Source organism: Rhinatrema bivittatum, chromosome 3, assembly GCF_901001135.1.
Source record: "Rhinatrema bivittatum chromosome 3, aRhiBiv1.1, whole genome shotgun sequence".
Lineage (NCBI taxonomy): Eukaryota > Metazoa > Chordata > Amphibia > Gymnophiona > Rhinatrematidae > Rhinatrema > Rhinatrema bivittatum.
Genome location: NC_042617.1, coordinates 261,752,034 through 261,765,680, shown reverse-complemented (window position 1 = coordinate 261,765,680; position 13,647 = coordinate 261,752,034). Strand labels below are relative to the sequence as shown.

The 13,647-nt window shown below is 42.1% G+C and overlaps 1 protein-coding gene across 1 annotated transcript in view; it reads left to right on the top strand.

The window, feature by feature from the left end:
• THEMIS (thymocyte selection associated) overlaps window positions 1-13,647 on the top strand; it is a 176,129-nt gene that overhangs the window by 76,250 nt on the left and 86,232 nt on the right. The window contains exon 4 of the mRNA XM_029594540.1: window positions 12,598-13,640. Within this exon, the coding sequence (XP_029450400.1) occupies window positions 12,598-13,640 (1,043 nt within the window). The remainder of the gene's footprint in view (window positions 1-12,597; window positions 13,641-13,647) is intronic.

Genomic DNA, 13,647 nt, shown 5'->3' with positions numbered 1-13,647 from the left:
ATTAATCTATAAAGTTAATTTGTATAAAATCCATTCATTCTAACAGAAGGCAGACATCTTTTCAGAACCTTTTTATTGTAGGACTTGCAAAGTATAAATAATTTACAAGCATGTTTCAGAGTGATTTTTTTTTTGTTTTCATAAAGTAAACCAAGAAAGTTTGAGCATTATAACATTTTTTTAAACTTTGTCTCTCAAGTTAGATTTTACTTTGACAGTTCTAAGCTGGAAAAGGTTTGCTCTTCAGGCATAGTTGGAGAAATTGATTTCCTTACTTCTCAGTGATGATGAAAGGAATACTTTTTTTTTGCCTGGCAGTTTCCTATTGCTCTTTTGGGCTTTCAGCTCAGCTGAAGCCAGGGCTTGGATCTGAACACCGAGCCTTCATTTGCAATTAGTAGGCTTATTCCCCCTATTTTGTACCCTCTCCCAATTCAGTTAGGGCAGTCATGGCAGCAGCAGTCCTTGCCAGGAGTTGGGTATCAGGGCACCTTCCAGAAACCTGCGATTGTAGGCCTTCGGTCTGGCCACTAGGTGTTTTCTTAGGACTCTCTTCCTCCAGGGACTGTGAATTGTATCTCCACAGCTTCCCCAGCCTTATTGGCCCAGCCAGCAGAGTCCTGGCCTGGGAATAGAACCTAAGTCCTCTGCAGAGTAATGCGCAGCACTGCCGATGAACCATCAGACCAAGTGCCGAGATCGGATTTTTTTTTTCACCTGAGGCGAATAGAATTACTTCCCCCCACCCCCCGTCCCCTATCCCCAAATTGCCAATGGCTACTCCAGCACAACATTCTGTTCTTTGGCAGCAAAGGAATGGCTGTCCTTCTGATGGCAGTGGCCAGGAAGTGCAATACCCCTTTGTCTTCCCTTCTGTCCAGCATCTCTGTCCTATCCCTTGCCCAGCAGCATCTCCTTTTTACCACCTATCCCAAGACTAGCAGCTTCTCTCCTGTCTTCTTTTTACCCCTTCCCAGCAGCAGTAACCTCCTCCTGAATATTAGCAACCCCCATCCCCTGCCCAGAAGCCCCTCTCTATGATCCCACCCCTTGCCCAGCAGTCCCTCTCTATGATCCCATCACCTGCCCAGAAGCCCCTCTCTATGATCCCACTCCCTGCCCAGAAGCCCCTCTCTGTGATTCCACCCCTGCCCAGAAGCCCCTGTCTATGATCCCATCCCCTGCCCAGAAGCCCTCTCTATGATCCTACCCCCTGTCCAGAAGCCCCTCTCTGTGATCCCATCCCCTGCCCAGAAGCCTCTCTCTATGATCCCAGCAGCCCCTCTCTATGATCCCACCCCTTGCCCAGCAGTCCCTCTCTATGATCCCATCCCCTGCCCAGAAGTCTCTCTCTATGATCCCACCCCTTGCCCAGCAGCAGCCCTCTCTTTCCCACAGCCCTTTGCCCAGCAACAGCAACCACCCCTCCCCCACCCTTCTGCCCAACAGCTACAGCCCTTTCTCCCTCTGCCTCTCAACAGCCTGACTAGCAGCAGTCCCTTCTTTGGCTCTCCATTTTACATCCCTGTCCAGTGACAACCACAACCCCTCTCTGTATTTCTTTCTCCTCCTCCTTATGTTCCTCAGGCTGCAATGCTGTAGATATGTGTATTGTAGCAGCAGCAGCAGCAGTTCCCATAGCTGCAGAAACTCAAAATGAAATCAGCATGGGGTCTGTGAGCCATCATGTGCCCACAGACTCTGAGTCAGTCCCAATCCTACTCCCACACAATCTTATTCATCTTAAGGATCCTCCCAGGCCATTTCCCTAAGTCCTTCAGCCTTGTGCATCCCATCCCACAATTAATTGTCAGGGCCATAGGCTCTCCCTTAAGAATTAATTAAACTCAACAATCATTATGATCTTTCATCAACCCTTACGAGGACAGTCATGTAAATCACATAATTAGACATCATACTTTTAAATATTAAACATTGTAAATAATAAACATTCCAGTTCAGCCCAGCCAGCCATCTCAGAAATTACTTTCAACCAATATAGTGTGATATTTTTTAATTGATAAATTTAGGTATTTCTTGGGTGGTATTTTTGTAGTCCGTCTCCAAAATTCATAGATGACATTCATCAGACATGGTGACATAATTTCTGAAACATATTTTTATTTATTTATTATACGTTTTTATTTACACTTATAATAGAACAACCATGCTAAGTAGCTTATATATAAACGTAAACAATAAAAATAAACATAAAACTATGTCAAACAAGCAATATGTATTAGAAATCATGCCTCAGTGTCTGATATTTGTGACATCTATGATTAAAGAAAATTCATATTACATTGGGTGAAGCTACTCTTTGAGATAAATGGTTGGGCCGAACTGGAATTATCCCCTTACTACTCACCATAGGAAAAACATTCTGATTATGTTGTCACTTCAGTAACAGTAAATCCCTACCTTGGTGAAGTAACACAAAACCTCGCAAAAAGTTATTCAGAACCTATTTAGGAAACTTGCTATACCAAGAAGGAACTTACTTTCAGAATTCAAACAGCAACAATACTAAATAAAAAGACAACATTGCAAATATTTTATCAGGCCCTAAAACACCAATGCACTTTCTAATGGGAAAACAGAACAAGCTGAACTACTAGAGATGCCTACACAAAACCTATGCACTGAGGGCCAGATTTTAAATGCCTTGCGCGCGTAAATCCGGTCAGATTTACGCACGCAGGGCCCTCGCACGCCTATTTTGCATAGACCGCCAGCGCGCGCACAGCCCCGGGACGCGTGTAAGTCCTGGGGCTTCGTAAAAGGGGCGGGGGAGGGGCGTGTCCGGGGTTAGAGGCGGTTCGGGGCGGGACCAGGGGGCGTAGCGCCAGCCCGGGGGCGTGGTCGAGGCCTCCGGACCAGCCCCTGGGTTGGGTGATGGCGCGCCAGCAGCCCGCTGGCGCGCGCAGATTTACATCTGCTTTCAGCCGGCGTAAATCTGCCAACAAAAGGTAGGGGGGGGGGTTTAGATAGGGCCGGGGGAGTGGGTTAGGTAAGGGGGAAGGTGCGGGGGCGTGGAAAGTTCCCTTCGAGGCCGCTCCAATTTCTGAGCGGCCTCGGAGGGAACAGGCAGCGCGCGCCGGGCTCAGCGCGCGCAGGTTGCACAATTGTGCACCCCCTTGCGCGCGCCGACCCCGGATTTTATAAGATACGTGTGTATCTTATAAAATCCTGCGTACTTTTGTTCGCGCTTGCGCAAATTTATAAATTCTGCCTCTAGATGAATACTTCACCTCGGTCACATACACAGAACACAGACCCTCACCAAATACAGAATAAGGGATCATAAATTAAAAATAGAATATGAAGAGAAAAACTGCATTCTTTGTATCTACGCCATCTTCCACTTCCCTTTTCTGTTCTCTCCAGACAGGAGGGGAAAGGGGGAACAGGAGGAGTTGAGGGGCTTGATAAGGAAATAGAGAGCTTGTTGCTTTGCACTGTGCTGTGTCTGCTCTAGGCTGCACACCGCCCTCACCAATCCTGATCCTTACATGCTGCCTGGGAGGGGCGGGGTCAGAGCAGGAAGCAGAGTGTGCTGTTCTCTGCTGCTGAGATTGGGGCATAGGACAATGCAGTTATCAGGGCAGAAACTTGTGTACTCAAACAGTGGGCCTCCTGCTTTGCCCATAGATAAAATCAAGCCTGCTATTTCTGGACTGTTGGCTTGACACCTGGGGCATCCACCATCTCCCTCCCTCCCTCCCCCCCCCCCAGTCCCAGCCCAGGAATCCTGTGTTTAATGCCATACTATCAGGACCGGTACTTCCACTGGCAAATTTTGCTAGCACCAAGCCCTAGAATTTTCAGTGGAGCCTATCTCACTGGCAGCCAAAGTATAGAAGAGAGCCCAGGTATCCAGGTTTCGCCAGCAGACACATACTGCTAGCAGCTGAACCGTAGAAATACCTGGGGCTGCAGATATGAGAGAGAAATTGAGTGTGTGTCTGTGTGTGCGTGAGGGAGTATGAGTGAGAAAGAGAGAAGAAGCTTGTGTGAATGAGGTGGGGGAATGTTTGAGTTTCTGTGAGCATGTTGGAGTCGAGTGTATATATATGTGAACATGATTGAGAGAGGAGGAATACAAGTGTGAGTGAGAAAGGAGGAGTATGTTTTTGTGTGAGAGGGAGGGAGCATGAGAGAGATGGAATGAGTATGAATGTGTTTGTGAGAGAGAGGAGGGAGTGTGTAATTGAGAAGGAGCATGTGTGAATATGAACATTTATGTTAGGAATGTGCAGAAGAAAAACGTTTGGTTTGTTCATTCATTTCATAGGGCACCTCTATTGTTTCATTAGTTTCAAACGAAAAATATTTGTTTGTTAGTTTTATTCATCCATTTGTTTCCCATTATAGTCAATGGGGGAAGCAATGCGGCCTATTTTGGGCTCTGAGATTGGGATTTTCTAATCATTTGTAATGAATCTACTGGGTAGACATCATTAGACAGGTGAAGACATGCCAATGTATCAAGACTATGTCAATATGGCAACAAAAGTGGCAAGAAAATCCTAAGACACCCGTAAAGGGGCAAATGGGTACCAGCAATAGAAGGAGTTCTCCAAGGTACCATGAGAGGAGTGAAACAGCAGCAAAACTGTCCAGAGCTCAAAAGTTTCAAAAGTGAGCCAAGGACACCAACAACTGTGGCATGAACCACCCAAGACTGTATAAGAAAGGCAAAATGGTTACCAAGTGTGACATGAATATCTAAAGGCACCATGAAGGGGAAAACACAGCACCACAAGGGGCAGAAAATCCCCCAAGGCAGGAATAGAGGGTGAAAGCAAGTGAAAAAGTGGCAAGAAGATCTCAAAGAATCATGAGAGGTGTAAAGCAGCCTGCCAGAGTGGCAAGAGCACCCCAAGGATCCAAATGAGGGGCAAAGGGCACCAACAAAACTGGTACAAAGTCCTAGGCAACCTGGAAGAAGCCTGAAAATTTTTCCAAAGGAGTTGGCTGTTCGAGCTTGGAGTTCATCTTCATTGGATGCTATGATGCTACATACTAGAGGCACCAAATGCTCTTTAGCCACTAGCTGTTTAATGTCCTGTGAGTCAGAAAATCCAGAACAATATTCTTCTTCTGAAACAGTATTTGCAAATACTGCCCAATTACCTCAGAAGCAGTAATCATGGAGAAGTGCAATTCTGGTGGTTCTGGGTACTGCATTTTTGCAGCCCTTGCTGTGGTATAATCCATATAAGGCTAAATGCAGGATGACACCAATAGTCATAAGAAATGTAAGGGAATAGTGTTTGAAGAAAATGTCCAAGAGAGCATGAAACCAATAAAGATAAATGGATGTGTAAGGCCTGTGTAAACCAATGGATGGCCCGGGCAACTGCAAGAATTAACAAGTGCCAGATGGGGGTTAAAGGGGCTCTTAGGGAAGATAAGGCCATTGCAGAAAGACTAAATGACTGCTTTGCCTCCGTGTTTACTAATGAGGATGCTGGGGAGATACCAGTTCCAGAGATGGTTTTCAGGGGTGATGAGTCAGACGAACTGAACGAAATCACTGTGAACCTGGAAGATGTAGTAGGCCAGATTGACAAACTAAAGAGTAGCAAATCACCTGGACCGGATGGTATGCATCCTAGGGTTCTGAAGGAACTAAAAAATGAAATTTCTGATCTATTAGTTAAAATTTGTTACCTATCATTAAAATCATCCATTGTACCTGAAGACTGGAGGGTGGCCAATGTAACCCCAATATTTAAAAAAGGCTCCAGGGGCAATCCGGGTAACTATAGACCAGTGAGCCTGACTTCAGTGCCGGGAAAAATAGTGGAAACTATTCTCAAGATCAAAATTGTACAGCATATAGAAAGACATGATTTAATGGGACACAGTCAACATGGATTTACCCAAGGGAAGTCTTGCCTAACAAATCTGCTTCATTTTTTTGAAGGGGTTAATAAACATGTGGATAAAGGTGAACCGGTAGATGTAGTGTATTGGGATTTTTAGAAGGCGTTTGACAAAGTCCCTCATAAGAGGCTTCTACGAAAACTAAAAAGTCATGGGATAGGAGGCGATGTCCTTTCGTGGATTACAAACTGGTTAAAAGACAGGAAACTAAGTGTTTTATGTGAAAAGTTAATAAAAATTGATTCAACATAAAAGACAGGAAACAGAGAGTAGGATTAAATGGTCAATTTTCTCAGTGGAAAAGGGTACACAGTGGAGTGCCTCAGGGATCTGTACTTGGACTGGTGCTTTTCAATATATATATAAATGATCTGGACATAACCCTTGCTGTAGTTACACGATGTTAGGTTCCATATTAGGAGCTACCACCCAGGAAAAAGATCTAGGCATCATAGTGGATAATACTTTAAAATCGTCAGCTCAGTGTGCTGCAGCAGTCAAAAAAGCAAATAGAATGTTAGGAATTATTAGGAAGGGAATGTTTAATAGAACGGAAAATGTCATAATGCCTCTGTATCGCTCCATGGTGAGTCCGCATCTTGAATACTGTGTACAATTCTGGTTGCCGCATCTCAAAAAAGATATAGTTGCGATGGAGAAGGTACAGAGAAGGGCAACCAAAATGATAAAGGGGATGGAACAGCTCCCCTATGAGGAAAGGCTGAAGAGGTTAGGGCTGTTCAGCTTGGAGAAGAGACGGCTGGGGGGGGATATGATAGAGGTCTTTAAGATCATGAGAGGTCTTGAATGAGTAGATGTGACTCGGTTATTTACACTTTCAAATAATAGAAGGACTAGGGGGCATTCCATGAAGTTAGCAAGTAGCACATTTAAGACTAATCGGAGAAAATTCTTTTTCACTCAACGCACAATAAAGCTCTGGAATTTGTTGCCAGAGGATATGGTTAGAGCAGTTAGTGTAGCTGGGTTCAAAAAAGGTTTGGATAAATTCTTGGAGGAGAAGTCCATTAATGGCTATTAATCAATTATACTTAGGGAATAGCCAATGCTATTAATTTCATCAGTAGCATGGGTTCTTCTTAGTGTTTGGGTAATTGCAAGGTTCTTGTGGCCTGGTTTTGGCCTCTGTTGGAAACAGGATGCTGGGCTTGATGGACCCTTGGTCTGACCCAGCATGGCAATTTCTTATGTTCTTATGAGGGGAAGGGTATTTGCAAAGAATCTCATATACAGCCAAAGCAGTGGAGGAAACACCCTAAAATATCAATACTGGTTTTGAGCAGTGACGACATTGGTGGTGCTGGCCATTATTTAAACTAAAATGGTTGAAACAGAGCAATATAGTGAAAAGAGTAGCCATAAAACTCCTTAAGTATACTTCAAGGGCTGAGGCAGCGAAAGAATGGTATCAAAAGCCCGAGAGGTAGTGCAGCAGGTGTGCAAATCAATGGATGGCCAGGGTAAGAACAAGAATCAGCAAGTACCATAGGGGAAGGGGAATATGGAAGGGAACCCCTTAGAGAGCAGGAGCAGCAGAGATGCATCCTACGATACCAATTCTTGCTTGGAGCAGTTGAAGCCACAGTAGTGCTATTGTAACAGTAAGAGCTGAGCAACACAGCAAGAAGAGTAGCCATAAAACCCTCTAAGGTGTACCTTGAGGTCTGAGATGAAGGAAGAATGGTATCAAAAGCCTGAGGAGAGTGTAAAAGGCATTCCAAGTTACAGATGGTTAAGGCAAGAACAAGAGTCGGCAAGTACTGTAGGGAAAGGGGATTTGGACACTGGAGTCAGGGATAAATGTCTCATTAGGATGAATGTGATTGATTTTGCCAGTAGACTTAGCATATGCTTTTGTCAAACTGTAAACATCGAGCTATGTATATGTTATGTACACATGACCAGTACAGTGAGACTGTGAATGGCTCATTAAATCAGTTATGGTTCTCTCTGTTATTTGTATAACTGTGGGGGATTCTTTAAAACCTTTATTAGCTTTAATTATTGGATGTTATTTGATGTGTCTGCTGTTTTGAAATAATGTTTTGGTGTTTGGAAATTTAAAAAAAAGTATGCATTATCAATTATTGGGTTTTGAAATATTTATTCTTTTTCTTAGTTTTTTTGCTATTATGATTGATGTTTTATATTTCTTGATTTCATTGTTTGATGTTTTATGAGAACTCATGATGTTTCTGTTTTTCCATTGTTGCACTGCATACAATCTGGCTTGTTGTAGTTTTAGTTCAGTTTTTGCCTGCACATTTCTATTTATACTTTATAGTCTCCTTAATCTGTATTTGGTGAGTGCCTGTCTGTAATCTGCAGGTGTGACTGAAGTGAGGAATTCTGCTAGTATGTAGTTTCTGTGTAGGGGTCTAATAAGAGGTTTATTGGTGTTTTAAGGCCTGGTGTAATATTTGCAGTATTGCCTTTTCATAGGTAGGTTGTTACTGTGCTGGCAATTAATGCTGTTTTGGTATGGGATGTTTACTGTATTGAGATTGTAATTCAGTTTACTCATGGCTTTCCTAGTGCCATCCTACACTCAACACACAATAAAATATTCCCCAAATATTTCCTACAATTAGGGCTATCTTACATTTGATTAACAGAATTTAATCTGGTAACTTTATGATATGAATTCATTAGTTTTAGGGCTCATATACAAACACTTTTGTGAGATAGCCAATTAATTTATTAGCAGCATAAGTAAAAAAGTTTAAAATGGAACAATTATTTCTTTTCTTTCTTTGGTTGTGTTTAGTTTATTACAGTTTCAATTTCAAAGCACAAGGCAGTATAGTAAGAGATAATCAGAACTTGAAAGCATTATCTTTAAATTTAACTTTGAACTTAAGAATTACACAATTTATAAACTAAATTAGCCCAGCTGAAAGGTAATTAAGACAGTGTTCTCATCCTCAATGGTACTGCACAAGTCCAGGGATTTGCCTTGACACTACAGGCTGAATCAATTGAAGCCCTTAATGTGGATGACAGATAAACCCCAAAAAGTTTCACAGACGTCTCCATGAGATACGACAGCAAAAAAAGGAGAAGATTCACTAATTGGACAAAAGTTCTTCAAAGGAATAATCAGCAAAACAGTTGCAATCATATTACTGAACAACTGTGCTGAGTAAGAACTCAGTCTTATCTTACAAATCACAGTTATAGTGATCTGCACAGTCAGTTCTAGCAACAAGGCTCTCAAAACAAGCTTTTGGGTTATCAATGAGGAAAGCCACAACCTGGATAACTCAGAATCCTTTTCTCAGAGTCAAACTTCATTGAATATTCAATTCCATAAGATTCCAACATTGATCTGGATTGGATATTGCTACCTCCTATAGACACAGATTGGTGGGATGCAAATTGTCATCTGGGTCCCGATGCATAGGAATATTCTCATGCTCTCATTAGAGTCCATCAGCAAAACATGTGTTAGAGCATTACCCATACCCATTTCATAGCTGATCTCAGGCTGGATACAAAGTTTTACCAAGGATATGTTCTCAGTTTTGGTGCAAGGTTCTCCTCTCATTTAGAAAGAAATGACAATGCTCTGAAATGAATAAACAAACTCAGTCTTTTCTCCTCTAGATAGAAAACAGTCTCATACAAAGTTGTCAAAATCATCACATAGGATGCAAAACTCTGCATTGCTCTAGGCCTGTACTTTTTACTCAGACTGTAGGCATAGCAGTAGATCTCATGATGCACATCCTTTTTAGGGTCACTGGCATTTACCCTGTATAATGCAACATGTGTTCCAAGGATCTATTTTGCTTTTTTTGCAAGGTTTTCTAGTTGATTCCACAGCAGTTCATGTAAATAAAATACACATGTTGTAAGTGCTATTTTTACTTCAGAAGACTGCATTTTGAATGTCTTTTTTCATGTAAAATCTTTGTATAAATGCAGAAATATAATTGTGTGCAGAGAGAACCATGGGGGTGTTGGGGGAAGTGAGTGTGCCAGGGTGTAAGGTTTGTCTAGGGCACTTAATAACCTTGCACTGGACCTGCATACTATAAGAGGACATTTCTTTCAATACTATACAGGACAGCATATAATACCACATTCCCAATTGGGGTTTGAGGGAAGGGAAATCTGGCAGGGTGGGAAGGGTAGAATGGAGGTTCTGGGTGGGTGGGGAAGCAGGAGGGGATTGTGATTTTCATCATAAAACTGGTGACATGGGGGAAGTCTCAGGGTGTTAGTGCCCACTGCTTTCTTTTAAAATTTGGTGGATTGGGGATGGGGGTGTGAGAGAAGGTTTGAGCACTACCCCTACGCTTTTAAAACATTTTTTCCTGTGTGAGGGTCTGGGGAATTGGGGATTTGGTCTGAAGTCCCTGAAGAGTTTTCTTTTTTAAGTTTTCAATTTGCAACCCACATCACCAGCTATATTTTGAATATGGTTGATTATATGGCAAGATATCTGGCTACATGCAGCTTGGATAATTTTGGGCAGTTTTAGAATTATTCCATTAATTTAGCCAGATACTGCTGATTGAATATCAACTAAATTAGCTGGATAACTTTTCTCCACCACTGAAAATCCCTGGTCTGCCTTTTTATTGTATCTGGCTAAGTTTTAACTGGATAATGACATATCTAGTTAAAACTTGGAAACTCAATGGGGGGATATATTTAAACATCAGATTTGTCTAACTAAGGCCTAGATGCACTAAGCTGTAATATTTTTTCATCGGAGGGGTCTCACTATTACAGGACCAGGACAGCACCACAATAGTGGACCTCTCCCATGAAAAAACATTGCAGCTCTATCGCCTCATTGTTTTGTTTCATGGCAAAACAATGCGATATTGGCCCTTTAGGTGCAATGTTGGCCCAACCTTTTGGGGCTGCCATTGTCTTAAAGGGCTGACCACAAAAAAAAAAAAAAAAAGATAAAAGGTGTGAGGGGGTGAAAGCTGAACCCTTGTTCACTCTAGGGCAACCATTTGAGGCAGCCCCAACTACCACAACTGTAAAAAAAAACAAAACAAAGATAAGTAGACGTGTGATGATGGTCCCCCAACTCTCTGACTCATTCAATAATCTATCAAGTATGTCCCCCACCCCTTTCCTTAAAAATATAAGGTATGATTGGCCCTTCCAACCCCTTTCCTGCCTCCCCCACCCGCTATGGTAAAACCAAATTGATGGTGCATTTAGGGACTTCCCCTCCCCATCCCCAAAATGGTCAAAAAGGTCATTGTTTTCTAATTTGAACCCTACCTCCCACCCCACTGAACCCTCCACACCCTGCCTCCTACACCCCCTAACCTGGTCAGTTTGAAAGAGATCCTGTGATGGAGCCTGGGGCATCCTCTAGCCCCGTGTCTGGTCAGCTCCATTTTTGAAAATGGGGCCGACCTGACTTCACCCCATCATGTGATGGGTTAAGGTCTGCTAAAAATGAATCTGCTAAAATCTTAGCCAATAATTTGTTGTCAAAACTGAGCAAAGAAATAGGCCGGTACGACTGAGGCTATAGGGGATCTTTCCCCTTTTTTGGCAAAACAGTGATGAGAACTGTATTTGTATGAAAAGAGAACTGATGCAACTTCACCAATATTTTGCAATGGCAATTTAACTTGGTCTTGCAGCAATTTATAGAACTCTCTCCCGTATCCAATCTGGACACGGGATCATATACAGTGAAGCTTTGTTGTATTGTAACTTGAGTCTCACCAGCAGTAATGGGGGTGTTTAAGATCTCCAGTTGGAGAACCATGAGTTTGGGTAATATAAGAGAACAGAAATATGAATCCCTACACTCCAACATCCACTTAGATATACTTTTTTACATTTGGTGGTCATGGCAACCTTGAGTAGTGGCCCCAGGTGAGCAGGGGATCAGCTTTTCCCCTCTCACACCCTTTTTTTTTTTAACCAGGAAATTTATTTTTTACTTTTGCATGGCCCTTTTAATCTATCGCGGGAGCTTCGGGATCCATGTTAGGATCTCAAGGCTACCATGTTAGATTAATGTTCTCCAAGGAAGTATAATTAACATGGCTAACCACTTTCTAGGTCTGCCATGTTATTAACATCAAATTGCTTATTAATGATCCGATTTGCAAAATTCATTCTTGCAAATCACATGCAAAGCAGGTCATTGTAATAGGGGAGGGAATCTAGCAGGACTATGCAAAATATCACAAATATCACATGATAAACAGCATATATTGTGTGATATAAGATATTTAACATGGTTTAAAGCCCTACCGCAGCTTCATGGGACTTAGCCAGACAAATACTTTTGAATATTGACCTCATATTTGTCTGCCAATAAAAGTTTTAGCTTTATTCTTATGGCCTAGTAAGTGAAAAAATGACCAGTTCAATTTCTTTCATAATCTTTAATGGAATTATGCTGAATTGGTTTAGATTTAGATTGGAATAATGCACGTTGTCATCCAATGAAAAGGAACAGATAGCCAGGAGGAATCCTATAGCAGCTCAATTGATCTCAGTGGAGATTTTATGTATTTCCAGCAGAGTGGCACGGCAGACTCGAGGATTTACAGCAGGTTTTCAGTGAATAACATTGGAAATGTGCTGAACTTGCTTTGAAACCATTTTTCAAGCCTATTTTGCAGTGTAGATTGGGCAGGATATGGGCACTTCCAAAACATGTAAAAATAATTTTTGTTTTACTTTTTTCAGATCGAAAGGATATTGTTCATATCCTGTCTGACCTTGATATTGAAGTCAAAGATATAACTGAACATTATAATATGAACTGCTTTCTGCAGCCTTTATCTACACATGATATCTTTGAAAGAACCAGCAAAGAATTTCCCATGGTTGCAGAAATCATAGAAGGGCCTCGAGAAGCAGCCCACCTCTTGTTAAAGCCTGGGACAGAAATTATCATCCATAAGAAGTACCAGGCATTGAGAATTCTAGCATCTGAGATCAGAAGCGATTCCCCAAAGCGACATTTCTTAATTCCATACAGTTACAAAGGAAAGTTGAAAAGAAGGCCTAGGAAGTTTCCGACTGCCTATGACTTGGCGATTGCAAAGAGTGAAGATGAACAGCTGCATGTTGTTGTAACTAAACCATTTAAATCAGCTGACATGGAGTTGACTTCCTTGAATGTTGGAGACCAGTTTTTGGTTCACCAATATGAGACTAGTGAAATCGTAGAAGAGGGTAGGAGGAAAATGATAGAAGTCTTAGGCTGTGAAAAAATCGAAGGCAAAAAATATGAGAAAGTTCTCCTACCTCTTCATGTGGAAGGTAGCTTTGTGGAAGTGGTTCATGATAAGAAACAGTACCATCTCTCAGAGCTTTGTAAAAAGTTACACTTACCTTTCAATGTCAAAGTCTCCGTCAGGGATCTTTCCATAGGAGAAGACATCTTGGCGGCCGTGCCAGGCTTGCAGCTTGAAGAGGAAATAACAGACTCTTATCTATTAGTTAGCATTCTTAAGAAGCCTCAGGACAGTTGGGAAATTCCTGTTCATCGTTTAAATATGACAGTTCAGTTGGTCAGTAAACCTGTTGAGAAAACTCTATCATCATCAACCAGGACCATTTTGGAGGAGATTAGTGAAGAACAGTATTACATGGTTCGAAGATATGAAAGCCAAGCTGTACATCCACCACCACGACCTCCAAAAATGCCCATACCGTTAGCAAGGAAGCCGTCTTCTCTCACTATACCTGTGCAAGGCTCAGCCGATCTACAGAAGTCTCCCAAAGTAGGAT